General features: G+C 53.2%; 2 protein-coding genes across 8 annotated transcripts; one reads left to right on the forward strand and one right to left on the reverse strand.

The window, feature by feature from the left end:
* Nucleotides 1-69: 69 nt before the first annotated feature.
* On the reverse strand, nt 70-10,739 carry ZNF76 (zinc finger protein 76). 7 transcript variants are annotated; one of them, XM_075174314.1, is made up of 16 exons: nt 10,209-10,301; nt 9,323-9,427; nt 8,452-8,643; nt 7,035-7,115; nt 6,205-6,282; nt 5,858-6,060; nt 4,977-5,054; nt 4,464-4,580; nt 4,141-4,216; nt 3,683-3,808; nt 3,158-3,337; nt 2,631-2,864; nt 2,093-2,235; nt 1,159-1,311; nt 936-1,049; nt 70-575 (listed from the first exon to the last, which is right to left on the reverse strand). In XM_075174314.1, the coding sequence occupies exons 3-16, from the start codon at nt 8,522-8,524 to the stop codon at nt 471-473; spliced, it is 1,761 nt and encodes a 586-aa protein (XP_075030415.1). In that variant the 5' UTR covers nt 8,525-8,643; nt 9,323-9,427; nt 10,209-10,301; the 3' UTR covers nt 70-470. The 7 variants fall into 7 exon arrangements, with proteins under 7 accessions (XP_075030415.1, XP_075030416.1, XP_075030418.1 ...); XM_075174315.1 differs by having other exon boundaries at nt 9,323-9,424; nt 10,209-10,272; XM_075174317.1 differs by lacking the exons at nt 9,323-9,427; nt 10,209-10,301 and adding an exon at nt 10,721-10,739.
* Nucleotides 10,740-10,760: 21 nt separating this feature from the next.
* Nucleotides 10,761-14,709, forward strand: RPL10A (ribosomal protein L10a). Its single transcript, XM_075174321.1, has 6 exons — nt 10,761-11,118; nt 11,337-11,411; nt 11,511-11,591; nt 11,948-12,096; nt 13,036-13,208; nt 14,507-14,709. Exons 1-6 carry the CDS (start codon nt 10,979-10,981, stop codon nt 14,675-14,677), a joined length of 789 nt encoding a protein of 262 aa, XP_075030422.1. The 5' UTR covers nt 10,761-10,978; the 3' UTR covers nt 14,678-14,709.

Raw genomic sequence — 14,709 nt, forward strand, 5'->3', positions numbered from 1 at the left:
GGAAGTGCCCCTCCAAAAATATTTTGCACTCCCAGAGACCGCTGAAATCTCTGTGGCTTCACCTCTACAGCAGAAGACTGGCAGGTCTTGGAAATCTTAGCCACAAAGAAATAAATACTAGAAGACACAACCTGCCATCTTCTCCAGACGGTGCCCAAGGCAAGGAGCAGGAAAGTTGCTGCTCAGAGCCCAGGAAAACAGCAGAGCCTCCAGGAGAAGGCAGCAGCTGAGGATCTTTGAGATCCCTCCTCGGAGAGAAGAGCCCTAGGAAAAGGGTCACTCCGGTAGCCCAACGCTGGCGGCATCAGCTCTCACCGCCTGCGCGGTGCACACGCTGGCCGCTGGTCTCGGACACCTTCCCTCGCTCGTGTACCGCACCGCTGCGCGCCAGCTGGCCCGGTTCCTGCAGCTCCCTGCGGAGAACAGGCTCGGGCTGCCTGCTCTCCCTGCCCGGGAGGCTCTGCAGGGTCTCAGCACCCATTCTCAGACACGGCTGCGTCAAGTGTTACAGGTTCATGCTGGATTGCTGCTGCGGCCATGCTGATGGCTTCCTCCAGGCTCTGCTGCTCTTCTAACTGGTGGAGGAAAGAGAGAGATAACACTGTCCTCCCAAAAAGGTGGGCTTAGGAAGCACGGGCTTGCTCAAAGCAGCCCCCAGCAGGACAGAGGTACGAGGGACTGGCAGTGGGTGACACAGGGAGAAAGCAGCAGGGCAAAGCAGAGAGAGACACGGCTACGATGGGGAAAGGCTGTTTACAAAGGAGCATTCTGCAATCCGAGGAGCACGTCCCTGCTCTCCTCTATACACAGGGCACCTGGGAATTAAGGAGCAAGCACCCTGGGCAAGAGGAGATGCAGCAGAGCAGGAGGGTAAGCGCTGAAGCCAGTGGGTGGACGGGGGAATGAAGGGGAAGGTGGCAGGAGCTGTGCGGTACCTGCACTGCGATGTGGGTGCCATTGGCAGTAGCCAGCAATGCCACCTGCTGATGACGGAGGGATGTCACGGCTGATTCTTCAGACATGACTGCCCCAGAAGTGACTATGGCAACCTAGGAAAAGTTAAGATAAAAACGAATCATATTTTAAAAGAAAATGCAATTCCCTTCTAGCAGGCTGTTTCTCCACAGGGAAAAGGGAAGGTCCCAGTTTTGTCTGTACCGGCTGTGTCTCGGTGCCATCTGTGTTGGCCACAGTCACGGTGTGTGTGTCACCACCCACCAGCTCTTCCTCAGGCACGGCGAGGGCACCGCTCTGTGTCACCATGCTGATCGCACTGCCCAGGGCCTGCAGGTCTTCCTGCGACAAACTGACCTGGGCGGGATAACAGCGGATGCTCTCAGCCAGGATGGCTTCTCAGGAAGCTTTATGCAACTCCTGAGTTTAGCCACACAAAGGTCTCAGTGAGGATGAAATATTCTCTCCTCCTCTGCATGCAAGACCTAGGGCACAGAGAATCCAAGGACTTCGCCCATGGACAGAATCGATGGAGAACTCACAGAGCTCAGGTCTCCAGCCCTCCCCCTTCTACCACAGCTCCCCTTCCCATTTAGCATTTTCTCTCCAGGTTTTGAAGGGACAGCTTGTGCATCGCTGCAGCTGGGAGCATCTCAGACTAAGAGGAAACAAGCGTTACTCATGGCAGCTGTTTCCTTTGCCCCATGCCACAGAAGGCAGTTTTTCCCAGTCAGCACATGGGCAGCTGGTGGAGGGAAGTACAAGAAAAGCACTGCCGTTATCAAACTAGGAAAAAACAATCTCCAAATCCAGCCTGTGTCAGCAGAGATTGGGAGCTGCCTCTCAACAGCTGTCCGGGAGGCGAGGGCTGCCAGGCGCTGCATGCAAGCCTGGGCAAACGCCTGCAAGACCCCGTCCAGCAAGGCGGCGAGTTGGGGACGAGAGGCCCATTCTTTACCCTCCACATCAAGACTGCAGCAGCGGGGTAAGGCTGTAAGGAGGGAGACCCTGGCATGAAGCCCCAGGGTCTGTTTTATGCTGAAAAAAGCCTTAAAGAGAACACAAAGGCTGGGTAGAGGCAGAATCTTACTCAGTTAACTGCCGTCCCCTACATGCTGGAGGCTGTCAGTGTCCATACCTGCTCTGTCCCATCCTGAGAGATAAGTGAGACCTGTGTAGGCATACCATCATCATCTTCCTCTTCCTCTTCATCTTCCTCCATCTCTGACAGGAAAGCAATATGCTGGCTCTTCAGGGGGGAGCCTCTGTCAGCAGCAGCAGCTGAGTCAGGGAACGGGAAGAGCAAAAGGGGTGAGAGAAGTGCTAATCAGAGCGTGAAAGAACACGCCTGACCCCAGGACCTGCCTATTGCCTAAGGGGCACAAGATCATGATAACAGCCCAGTGTTGGCCTGGGAAGAAGGGTCTCTACCTCTCCCTGTACTACAGAAGGGGCAGGACTCCATTCCCAACCTGTGACATACAGCGAGGACCACGGAGAGCCCTTTTCTCTCGTCTGTGACACAGATCTGGGTTTGATGGGGGAGGAAGGAGGCCACAGCACAGACCTGGGTCTGAGAGAGGGGAGCGGCTGCAGGCTTTTGCGGTCATCTCTCTCCCCATTGCCACACGGCCTGACCCGAGCCTGCCGCGGGTGATGGCAGAGTGGTTGCTCACCCTCCAGCTGCTGCTGTTCGTAGAGGGCCTGTTCGCTCTCCTCCGTGGCCTCCAGCTCGCCGTGGCTGCTGCGCTTGTGCATGGCCAGCGTGGAGGTCTGGCGGTAGGTCTTCCCGCAGCTGTTGCAGGTGTAGGGCTTGCAGTGCGTGTGGACCACGTGGTGCTTGTAGAGGCTGGAGTACTCTGTGAAGCGCTTTCCACAGCCCGGCACAGTGCACATGTACGGCTTCTCTCCTAGGGCAGAGGGCACAGAGCAGAGTTTAACCCACTCACCCTCGTCATGCTCTGGGAAGGGATTCCTCATCAAGAGGGAATAGCTGGAGACAGACCACTGGAACAGGTGGAACAATAATCAGCCCAAGAAAGGAATTCCTATTTCCTCGCTGGCTACTCCCAGATCTACCCCTGCAATGCCTGGCCTGGAAATGACCGTTTCAGTCCCACAGATTTTCCCGCTGCCTCAAGCTGTCAGTGCAGCCAACTGACTGGGGAGGAGCTGTCTGCGTTTCGCCCTCTCCTCCTCTTACCTGTGTGGATTCTCATGTGGTTCTTGTAATTGGTGGCACTGGTGAAGCCCCTTCCGCAGTTGGGCTCCGGACACATGTATGGCCGCTCGCCGGTGTGCGTTCGGATGTGAACCTTGCGGATGTTGGATGTGGTAAAAGAGCGGCCACAGCCCACAAAGGGGCACTTGAAGGGACGCTCACCTGCATCGAGAGAGTAATGTGGATGAGAGTCCTGCTACAACGCAGACACCTGTATCCCTTCACTCCTCCCCAGGATTACACCAACGAGACCTCAGATCAGACCCAACTGCTGGCACATTTCCTCTAGCAACATTGGCATCCCTATCCCTTTTGCTCTGCTGTTCATAACTGAGTCGAGAATCCCTAGTACTACTTCTACTACCCATCTACTACCGTCTGAAGACAACTTCAGTTCTGCCTTGCTTCACCCAAGATACAAAAAGGCATGTCCCGGACAAAGGCTGAAGCAGTACTTTATCTTGGAGACCCTTTCAGTGGGGAGCTCCGTTCTCCTGTACTGCTCACCTGTGTGTGTCCGGATGTGTTTCTGTAGATCCCCAGAAGTTTTGAAGGCTTTGCTACACATGTCTTCTGGACACTTGTATGGTTTCTCACCAGTATGTGTTCTCATGTGGCTCTTCAGCCCATACCCTGTCCAGGAAAGAAACTACAATTAAATTTTATCACGAGAAGAAGGCAAGCTGTGTATCACCTCTCCGTTCATGCATTTTTGAATGTCTGTCCTGTGTCTGCAAAGCTGAAAGGGAAGAAATATCCAAAGAACACAACTGAAAACTCAGCTTCTTCCTGTAACTCCTTTAATCTGTCCATAATCAATCAAGTCCCAGGCAGTCTCCCAAGCCTTCTCAGAAGGCTTTAAAAGCTATGCTTATTGTGCTTTGCTGAAAAAAAGCCAGAGCTGATACTCAAGAGCGGTTTGGACTGGAGAGAAAACAAAATTTGCTCAAAAGAGAAATTGTTACCTGTAGCAAATGCTTTCCCACAGCTTGGGAAGTCGCACGTATATGGCCGGTCACCTGTGTGAGCACGTTCATGTACCTGGAAAAGAAAGAAGAGGTCCCTAAAATGAGGACCAAGACAAGGAGGAAGGAAAACAGTGTGGAGAAATCTAGCTGGTGGAGAGAATCTGAAGTTCTCTGTTGGATTTCACCTTGGCCAATTAACACATCTCTTGTGGAGCCAAGCTCACAACTCAGCCTTTTGTATAGCAGCATTCTGATCTGGCACTATAGCACGGGGATATGCCTGGTCTGCACACTGCGTGACTGCATGTTACCTGCTTTACCTTTAGATGGTGGGCGGTGGTATAGAGGCGGCCACAGCCTTTGTACCCACAACGGAAAGCTCTACTGCCGACCTGCTGCCCCTTCTCATTGCTGTGCACTTCCTCCTCCTGCAAATCCTGCCGAGAGACGTGTGGAAATTAATTCAGTGAGCCACTACAGCAGGCTTCGCAAAGCCCACACAAATAATTTCCCTCCATGCCATACATAGGCACTCCTTCAGTTACCCTCACAAAAACATGTTCCTACAAACACAACTTGTGCACCTATGGTAAAACCCAGGTAACAGGGCAGTGGTCTAAGAACCAGCATTTCCCATTCCCACCTCCCAGCTCACTGGGTGTTCTCAGACACATAATTTGCCTTTCTGTGCTTCATTTGTAAATCTTGCAGCTAATATATTTGCTAACCTTGCAGAGAAGCCACAAAGCTTTTTCAATTACTAGCTGGCAAAGCATTCTGCATCAAGAGGAGTTTGGCCTAGTTTCAGAAATGCATCACTGAAAAATTCAGACCTGGGAAGGGACGTCGCTGGAATCCTCACTCTTCATATGGCAGGTGTCTGTCACTCCCTCCTCTTCCTCGTCAGATACCTACAAGCAAAGAGGCACGGGTACTGTTCATACCTCCCTGTACAGCGTGGAGCAGGTGAGCAACCCAAGCAGGAAGGCATTCACATCAGCAGTTCACTCTTCTCCAGAGAGCTGGGGGAGGCTGGTCCTACCACAGCAGAAAGGTCTCCATCGGCAAATCTTAAAGCTGCCCAGCTGAGCACCGAATCAGCCCACTCCTGGTAGCCCCTTCTCACACAACACCATGAAGATGGGAGAAAATGGCAGCACCCAATGGATGGAGCACTGCAGTGACAACACGGTAGGATCTGAAGCTATTTTGGTTTTTGAGGCCTTTGTCAACAGGGGAAACAGTGGCCATAACTTAGCCACTCCTGACACGTAAAAGGTTAGTCTTGATCTGCTGCCTGAATCATCTGTAGAAGAGAATATCATAGCCAGGTGGCGTTATGAGAAACCTAGCAAACAGAAAGAAAACACCTTCAAGGAGGGACATATAAAGCAAGAAAAAAAATCCAAGCTGTATCACAGCAGCTCTCTGCTCTTCCCAAATCTGTGCCTGCAGCAGGTTAAGGGTGGTGTGGGAACTAGCTAGAGGGTCCAGCAGGAAACTGCCCCGTTCTCGGTCCTTAACTGTCAGCCACTTCTCAGTGGTGGCACTCTCACAGGTGCCCTGTACTCTTCTCAAAGCTGGCATTGCTGAGAAACGAATATACAGAAGTACTAATGAAGGGAGGACACTTAAACCCCCAGGCCAAATGTGGACAACTACACCAGCTCCTCAGTGCTGCTGGCAGACCATGAAAGAAGCATTGACTCCTCACCTTACTGGCGTACTGCTTTAATGCATTAATAGTCTCAACATCAAAGGCATCATCTTCCTCCTCTCCAGCCAACTGCTCTAGCCCAGTTTCTGCCTGCACTTCCAGGATGGTGCTGCCAGGTGGCACGATGACAGGACGATGTATGTAGGCAGTGGAGCCATCCTCCAGCTGGACGGCCTCGAAAGTGCTGGGGTCATAACCTTCTGCAAGAGGAAACCAATAAAATTAAACGTAAAAGAGGTGCGAGGTACTCTTCATGTCCCTAGGCTACCTACAGCCTTGGAAATCTGTGACACTTAGCAGCTTCTACTCCAGCCGCCAAGGGAAGAACAGGGAACACGCTTTACCTTTAGCTGTGTGATGTATGTAGGCCATACTGCCATCTTCCAACATTACTGGCTGACCATCATCAAAAGCCACAGAATCTAAAAGAAAAGAAAAAAATCCACACACCTTATTGGAAGACTCAGCGGCTTTCAAGCAACCTTTTAAGAACGGAAAAGGGAGGTGGTATACAAGGAGTTTGGGAGGGCGAAGGAAGGACTGCCCAGAGCAATGCAGTTCTTTTCTTTTCTTATGGTGGCTGGGGAGGATTCCTCTATGCCGCTCTGGTGCCTGCCACATGAAATTAATTCCCATCACCTCTGAGATTAATTAATGTCACCTCATTTCAGAGGTGACATTGGCTGATGGGTCAATGACCAAGGTGGCATTGCTTCCAGCAATCCCCACCCTCCCCTGCCAAACACCTATTCCAGAAGTAATATATTATCTCACAGTTCAGAGAAAATTCCTGTCCAACTGCTCCCACGTGAAACAAACTTTGTTTGGGCTCTGTAGTTGGCACAAACACAACACACAGCTTACTGGCCTTGCTTGTAGACTTGTCAGGCTGACAACTGTGAGAGAGCCCACAGGTGAAACAACACTTAATCATTTGCTTACACCACCAGCAAATTTGCCTTTTTATCAGATTGCTAAAAACTTTGCAGGAAATCACATGTTCTATGTCCTTGCTCATTCAGCCTCAAAACCACAGGCAAGAAAAAAACCCTACACCTATATGGACTTCTTAAAGCTAGAGCTAATAGAGAAGCCCGATTGTTGGAACACAGACAATTGCAGTTACATCTACAATGTCCTTCCAAAAAGAAAGAGGTGAATTTATGGTCCTCACCTTTCTGAACTGTAACCTGATGGATATAAGCTGTGGTGCCATCTTCAAGTTCAATGACTTGTCCTTCAATCAGTTTTTCACCTGAAACAGTTAAAAAATTGCCATCAGCGCTGCCTACAGAGTCCAGTCTTTCTGGTCCCACGAGCTGTCCCCTTTGCCACATCTTCTCAAGGAAACCAGTCCCACAGAAGACAGCAAAACTCTTACTTATAAGCTGTTATTTATCAAGCTTTCCCCTGAATAGCCATAGAGGCACTTAACTTCCCAGAAATGCTGGAGCCTCCCTTTCCTAGACAGGATGATACAAGACAAAGAACCTCAGTCACCACTTGTTTACAAGCTGCCCTTAACAGCCCTGCAAGCCAAGAAGATGTGTGCTAAGAATGATGTGTGCTAAGCGTTTTGGATCTAAAGTAGAAAGCAATTACACTTGTGCTGGAGAAAAATTCAACTAAGAGCTTTTAACGGCATCAGCAGGGGCCTGAAGATTTATTTTCTTCTACTTTGGTGGAGGATCAACTCTTGGAAAAAAAATACAGGACCTAAAGCGTTGCCACCCTTGATGGGTTGTGAAGACCGGACTCTTAAAATAGTGTAACTCTGAGTAACCCTATAATAGTATTTTAGTTGCCAAATCATTTGATGCAGAGAGGACATCGCTCTATCCCACTTGGACATGAAGAATCCAGGTTGCTTTCACCTGGTGCACAATGTTTGTGGGGGTCACAAAACCTAGTGGTTTTCAAGATAGTCCAACTCCTCACATGTAATAAACTTGCAGTGAGTTCACACAGAAAAGCAAGCAAGAGAGCAATCCCCAGGACATGAAGCCTCGCAACTCAACCGTCCTGTTCCACAGGCTGGGAAACAGCGTGTTCCTTTTCTCAGGAACAGTGGGTGGTGAAAGAAGCAGCACCTCACAAACACCAAAATAAGGGCAGGTGTTGACTTTGGCACTGATATCGCTTCAGTTAACCAACGCTGAGCTCAGCACCCTTTGAGTGAGAAAAGCACTACTGTGAACCCAATTCTATGCATCTCAGTGAAGTAAAACATCCTGCTTAGCTTCAGGGGAAGTTTTGGTTGAATACAGTCCTGCAGGCCATAGCGTGAACTCCACTTCCCCAGTAACCCCGGAGAGAACAGGGCTCACTCTAGTCTGAACAGAACCTTCGTTTTCTACAGCAACAGCTCTCCCACCTCCAAAGTTTTATTTCCAAACCAAAGGCACGTTTTATTTCTCCTGCATCACTCTTCTGTGCAAATCTAACAGATAGCGGCTAGCTTCCTGTACAAAGTGACCATAAAAGATGTATGACAGTTCGCATGCCACGAGGGCACTTTTGATAAGTCTGATTTTAATTTCACAGGGTCAATCAAGAGACTTTTAGACTTCGCAGCCCAAAGGAACCGTTACCTTTGACAGCCTGCTGAATGTAGGCTGTCGTCCCGTCACTAAGGGTCACTGCTTGCAAGCCCAAGCTCTCCATCCTGCCCCGATGACTGGTCCTCAGACATGAATTTCACTTTACTCAGCGTGCTCGCAGAGAGCACCGGGACCCAGAGCAAGAGGTCTGTGGAACAGCGAGTTGTCGTCTTTGTTGCAAGCCTTAAATAAAAAGAACAATTCAAATTTTATATTCTCCCAACATACGTATACTTCTGCACATTAAGAAGGGCTTGAACAGCAAACTATTTTGGAGATTATAAAGGATTAAGTTGGACAAAAGATGCACCCTTCCCATACCAATGGCAGGCAGGGCTAACAATCTATTCCAGAGACAAATATAATTATAAGATTCAGGGAGACCTTATTGCGACCTATCAGTACTTAAAGGGGGCTGATAAGAAAGATGGCGGCAAACTTTTTAGCAGGGCCTGTTGTGACAGGACAAAGGGGAATGGTTTTAAACTAAAAGAGGGGAGATTCAGACTAGATATAAGGAAGAAATTTTTTATGCTGAGGGTGGTGAAGCACTGGCACAGGTTGCCCAGAGAGGTGGTCAATGCCCCATCCCTGGGAACATTCCAGGTCAGGTTGGCCGGGGCTCTGAGCAACCTGATCTGGTTGAAGATGTCCCTGCCCACCGCAGAGGGGTTGGACTGGATGGCCTTTAAAGTCCCTTCCAACCCAAACTATTCTATGATTCTATGATTCCATAAAGCTTATCAAGCCAGTGAACTGACAGGCTCTTTTTAGAGATAATGTAAATGCCACATTCAAGCCCTTCCCATCCCCCAAATGATCTGCCGGAAAGGTTTCCAAGTACTTTAAAGTCTGAACCTACAGGCTGAGGGTGTCCTCTACTGCAAGAAGCAGGGGCAGGATGATGAGCTTTGTCCCTGGAAGCATCCTCATTCTCTCCTCCCTTTCCTGTCTAATTCCCGGCCTTCTGAGGAACAGAATTTCAGGCTATAAGCAGATGATGTTAAAACATCCACACACCCCTAAGAACACTTTGCTAAAGAGGCACTCTGCTGATAGATTATCTTTAAAAGCAGCTGCAGTGGATTCTTCATGAGTAATCTCTGAGACAGCCTGATATTTTATCATTTTGATTTCCAGGAACAAGTCTGACCGCTCTGTCTGCCACTGCAGCACCCACGGGTGCAGCCAGGCTTAGTGCCCTCTAACCCAAGTGCTCCCTACACCCGACAGACAGCTCCTCTCCAGCTGCAGCAGATTCTGCCTGCTTTTAGGGCTGACACCTCCTGAGGGGCATTGCAGCTCGTTCCCCAGCGAAGGCTCCGTCCCAGCCGGGTCGCTGGGGCATCGCGGGGGAATCGAGGCCCCCTCTGAGCTGCTATGGCTGCCATGCAAACCGATGTCAGCACTGCTGGGGGGACTGCGACCCCCTGGAAAGGATGGGGCAGGCGCTGCCTGAGGAAAGCCAGGTGTAGGCTGCGGTGTGAAGCCACCCAGAGGGTGACAGGGGACGTGCCTCCCGCCTCAGGGCGGGCTGGGGACCAGGGCAGGGCCTGGCGCCATGGCGAGCCCTGAGGGGAGCGGCGGGGCAGGCCCAGGTGCCCTGGGAGAGGCGGGGAGACATGGCGGGGCTCCCCCCGTGCTGTTGACCAGGGGGGTGGCGGCAGCAGCTCGCCGGGGCCCGGCTGCCCCTCGGCCGCCATCTCCCCCCCTCCCCTCAGGCCTCCCCCACCACCACCGGCACCGACCTGAGGAAACCCGACGGGACCGAGTCCGCCGCCTGACCGCCATGCACCGGGGCCCGGCCCCTGCTCGCCCCGCCCCGCAACCTGCATAGCGACAGCGCTCACCGCCGCGCCTCAGCCTCCGGCAGCCCGCCACCCAGGTTCCGGGGCACCGCGGCACCACCCCCCGGAACTGGGCTGGCGGGGCCGGTTTGGGAAGAGGGCGCCGCTGGGCGGTCAATGCGCATGAGCACAGCCTGGCAGCGCATGCGCGGTGCCAACATTGAAGCCGAAAGACACAGCTTGCCCTCAGGGGCCTTGCCCTGGTGCAGGCCCTTCCCAGGCGGGGCGCAGCGCAGGCCTTCAGCGGGTACCTGCCCGCGTAAACTTAATAATGTTTTATAGCACTGAAGCCCAAGAGGGGGAACCTGTCCCAGCAGCAAGGCGTTGTGGCCCGGGAGTTCCTCACGCAGGGGCTGCGTCCCGCCTCCTTTCCGGCGGCTGCTGAGGGGAGGCCGGGGCTCCTGGATGCGTACCCTCATCACCGCGCTGCGGAGCGATAGGGGAGCTCCCGGCCTGGTAGTCGGAGACAGGAGGCAAAGAGACCACAGCCATTCGTTAACAGCGGGGGAGATGCGGACCGGGAACTGCCCGCCGAGGGGAACCGAGAGGCGGGGAAGCCAGTACGGCCCTCCAGCACCACGCTCCGCCACTCCCAGCATGGCGGCCACGGTGCCACGCTCCGCCACTCCCAGCATGGCGGCCACACCGTGCCACGCTCCGCCACTCCCAGCATGGCGGCCACACCGTGCCACGCTCCGCCACTCCCAGCATGGCGCCGCGCCGCGCGGCCGAGTCTCGCGAGATCCGCCCCTATCTATAGCGCGCAGGGAACAGCCCCGCCCTTTCGGTCCAGAGCAGCCGCCGCCATGAGGTGGGTGCTGGCCCGCCGCGCCATCCGCCGCCATCCGCGCCCGGCGGGCGGCCGCGGGGCCCTCCGGGCGGTTGGCGGGGTGCGGGCAGCGGGGGAGGCGGCCGAGGGGGAGCGCGGATGGGCCGGGGTGGGCTCAGGGGCCTTGTCCCCCCTCCCCGCGGCCTGCAGGAGGCCCGGGCGGGGTCAGCCCTGAGCCCGCGTTGTCTCCCCCCCCGCAGCAGCAAGGTCTCCCGCGACACCCTGTACGAGGCGGTGAAGGAGGTGCTGCAGGGCAGCAAGACCAAGAAGCGCAAGTAAGAGCCCTGCGCCGTGGCAGGACCGGGCTTGGCCGGGGTCTCGCTCTCCCCCAGCCCGGCTGGGCCCTCAACCTGCGCCCCTCTCCCCTCCCTCAGGTTTGTGGAGACGGTGGAGCTGCAGATCAGCCTGAAGAATTACGACCCGCAGAAAGACAAGCGGTTCTCCGGCACCGTCAGGTTCGGCATCCTCTTGCTCCCACCCAGCCTTCAGCCTGCGTCCCCCCCGCTGCCGCCGGGCCCGGCCCCAGGGCAGGCCGGCTGCCGCAGCAGGAGGACGCGGCGCTGAACCGCTTGGGTAGTTCAGACCACCCCAGCTAAGTGGGTGCGGCTGGACGGACCCCTACCCTGGGTCTTAAAACATGAGGGGAGGTGTGGGAGGCCCCCGCGCTGTCCCCACCGACCTGCTGGAGAAGGCAGGTTAGAAGCTGTGGAGGAAGATTCCCAGGCACTGTGGTAAGGTATCTCCGTGATGGCTCCCGTGGAAGCGTGTGTGGCGCTGGCGGTTCATAGTAATTCGGACCTTCTGTCCCCAGGCTGAAGTCAACTCCACGGCCCAAGTTCTCGGTCTGCCTGCTGGGGGACCAGCAGCACTGCGATGAGGCCAAAGCGGTTGACATCCCTCACATGGACATAGAGGCTCTGAAGAAACTCAACAAAAACAAGAAGCTGGTGAAGAAGTTGGGTGAGTGGTGGTGTGGATCGGGCTCTGAGTACCCTGGCTAACTTGGGAGGGCTGGGTAGGCAGGACGGTTTTCGCTGTGCTCAGATTTCCACGTTATGGTTAACTGCTGGGAACAGAAAGCTGACCAGCATCAGCCTGAAGTACAGAAATCTGTCTAGAAACTACCCAGAAGAGCAAACAACCTGTCAGGAGTGCAGAAGGTCTGACAGGTCAGCCCCCCAGGGGTGAGGTTGATTGTTCTCCTTCGGAAGGAAGGGATGTAGAAAAATTGCTCCTGTCTCCCTGAAAGTTTCACCCTTAGCTGGTGTTCCTCGGCTCAGGGAGCTGGAGTGCAGCAAAAGCTGAGTAAAGCTGAAGGCGAAAGTTTGCTTTAGTCCTGCAGTACTTAAGTGAATAGAATGAAATTTGCTTATTTTCATTTGGTAAGAGATAAAATCTTTCCCTCCCTGCAAAGTCATTTTGATACATATCTTAGGCAGGCAAGAAAACCTTCCCCTTCAATCCATAATTAGCCATGGAACCACATGCAATTGGGAAATGACAGAGGATACCACGGCTGCTAGCTGAGCCTTTCCAAGATGTGTGATCCGTCCACACGGGCACAGCCTGCAGTAGGAGGCTCCTGGTAGAGCTCAGAGTTCAGCGTTGGTCACCTGTGGCTCAACAAAAGCTTCAGGGAAACGAACTACGTACAGTAAGAGCGTGGGACTGCTGTCAGGATGTGAAGCTGAGTGCTGGCAGGCTTGGGTGGTGTGGCAGCAGTAATTTCTAGTATAATATTAGTAAAAACTGCTTAGGTTCAGCTAGTCAGGACTCTGGGAATGTGGAAATGCACGTGTGAGGGAAATGGAGCAGTGCAGCCTCAGCTGAGCTCTTAGTTTTAAGCTTGCTGTAGGAGCTGAGAGTCCGTCCTTACCTGCATTGGTTCTCTCCTCACAGCTAAGAAGTACGATGCCTTCCTGGCTTCCGAGTCCTTGATCAAGCAGATTCCTCGAATCCTGGGTCCAGGCCTGAACAAAGCCGGCAAATTCCCTTCTCTCCTCACTCACAATGAGAACCTGGTGGCCAAAGTTGATGAGGTCAAATCTACCATCAAATTTCAGATGAAGAAGGTAAAGCAGGGCTTTTCCTCTCCAGGGCAGCTACATACCTGAGGGTTACTTGTGACGGGTGGTCGCTTGTATGTGGCTGCGATCTCCGGTCCGGGCTGTAGGTGTCCCTCGAGCATCTTCCTAAAACAGCAGCTGGTGAGAAGCATCCAGTGCTCCCCTCTGCAGTGAAGGCAGACCATACCCAGAGCATTCAGCTGCTAGCTGGAGAGGAGTAATTTATCTGTGGTTGGAAGATCTTAGAGTAAATGATTAGGAGATGATCTTGATGTTTCAATGCTGAGCACAATCAGTCATAATTAACGCTTCTTGCAGTAAGCGGGTGACACTTGCGGGATGGGTCTGTGCACACAGCAGTGCTTTGCCAGAGGCGAGTTTGGGACTTTGCAAGTGAACTTTGGAGCGGCTCTGCGGATATCTGCTCTTGCTGTCAAGGCGAGCCGACTCCCTAAAACCAAAATAGCCCCGTTTGGGCATTTTAATCTCGTGTCAGTGGTCTGAATGTGACTCATGGGTATTACTCGGAATTAACAGCTCTGCTAGCTGAGGTGCATCCCTGGACTCCAGCTGATCTGGGCCTGGGGGCACAACAACTGGGAGGACACAGCAAATGTGATAGTTTGCAAATGCTCGAGCATTTTAAGTAACTGAGCTAATGATGTCCTGACACTTCGCCTGTCAGCTCACTCGTAAATCCTTTTGTCTTCAGCCTGTGGGGAACACTGACTTACAAGCTTCTCGGCGAGGCTGGCAGGCAGGGGCTTGGCCTCTCTGTGTCTTGTTTGCGGAAAGAAAGGGCTGGTGGCTGGTGCCCAAAACAAAAAGTGAAGCTGGCGCCATGCTTAGCAGTGAAGTTTGGAGCTAATCGTCTGTGCTGCGCCGGCTTAGCGGTTTGCAGGGCACACGCCAACGCCGCCCAGTGAGCGGGCTGTGGGAGCGGAGTTAAACCAGAGCTCTGCTCCGGCTCGGCACAGCGTGTTACACGTCCTTCCCGGTTTCCCCATCTCTGGGAGGCAGCGGTGCTCGTTGCAAGCCACCTTTGCGCTCTGAGGAAGCAAGCTGTTGTCCAGAGATGCCATCCAGCTGCTAGCAGACAACCATGGGCACCACATGCCAAATAAAGAGATCTGTGGAATCACCCGTGGATAAGCTGGAGAAGTCACATCCAGCTGACAGAACATGAGATAATTCAATGAGTTTAGGTCAGCACTAGGCTGTTTTATCAGTCGCTTAGCTGTAATCTTTGATTTCCCCACAAAACCTCTACCTGCACGAGTGACCCTGGTGTCCGTGTCCCCCAGGTACTCTGTCTGGCTGTGGCCGTCGGTCACGTGAAGATGACAGAAGATGAACTCGTCTACAACATCCACCTGGCCATCAACTTTCTGGTGTCCTTGCTGAAGAAGAACTGGCAGAACGTGCGTGCTCTGTATATCAAGAGCACTATGGGGAAGCCCCAGCGCCTGTACTAGTTGGGCAGCAATAAACTTTTAGGACACCTACA

Source organism: Calonectris borealis, chromosome 26 (assembly GCF_964195595.1).
Source record: "Calonectris borealis chromosome 26, bCalBor7.hap1.2, whole genome shotgun sequence".
In the NCBI taxonomy this organism is placed as follows: Eukaryota; Metazoa; Chordata; class Aves; order Procellariiformes; family Procellariidae; genus Calonectris; species Calonectris borealis.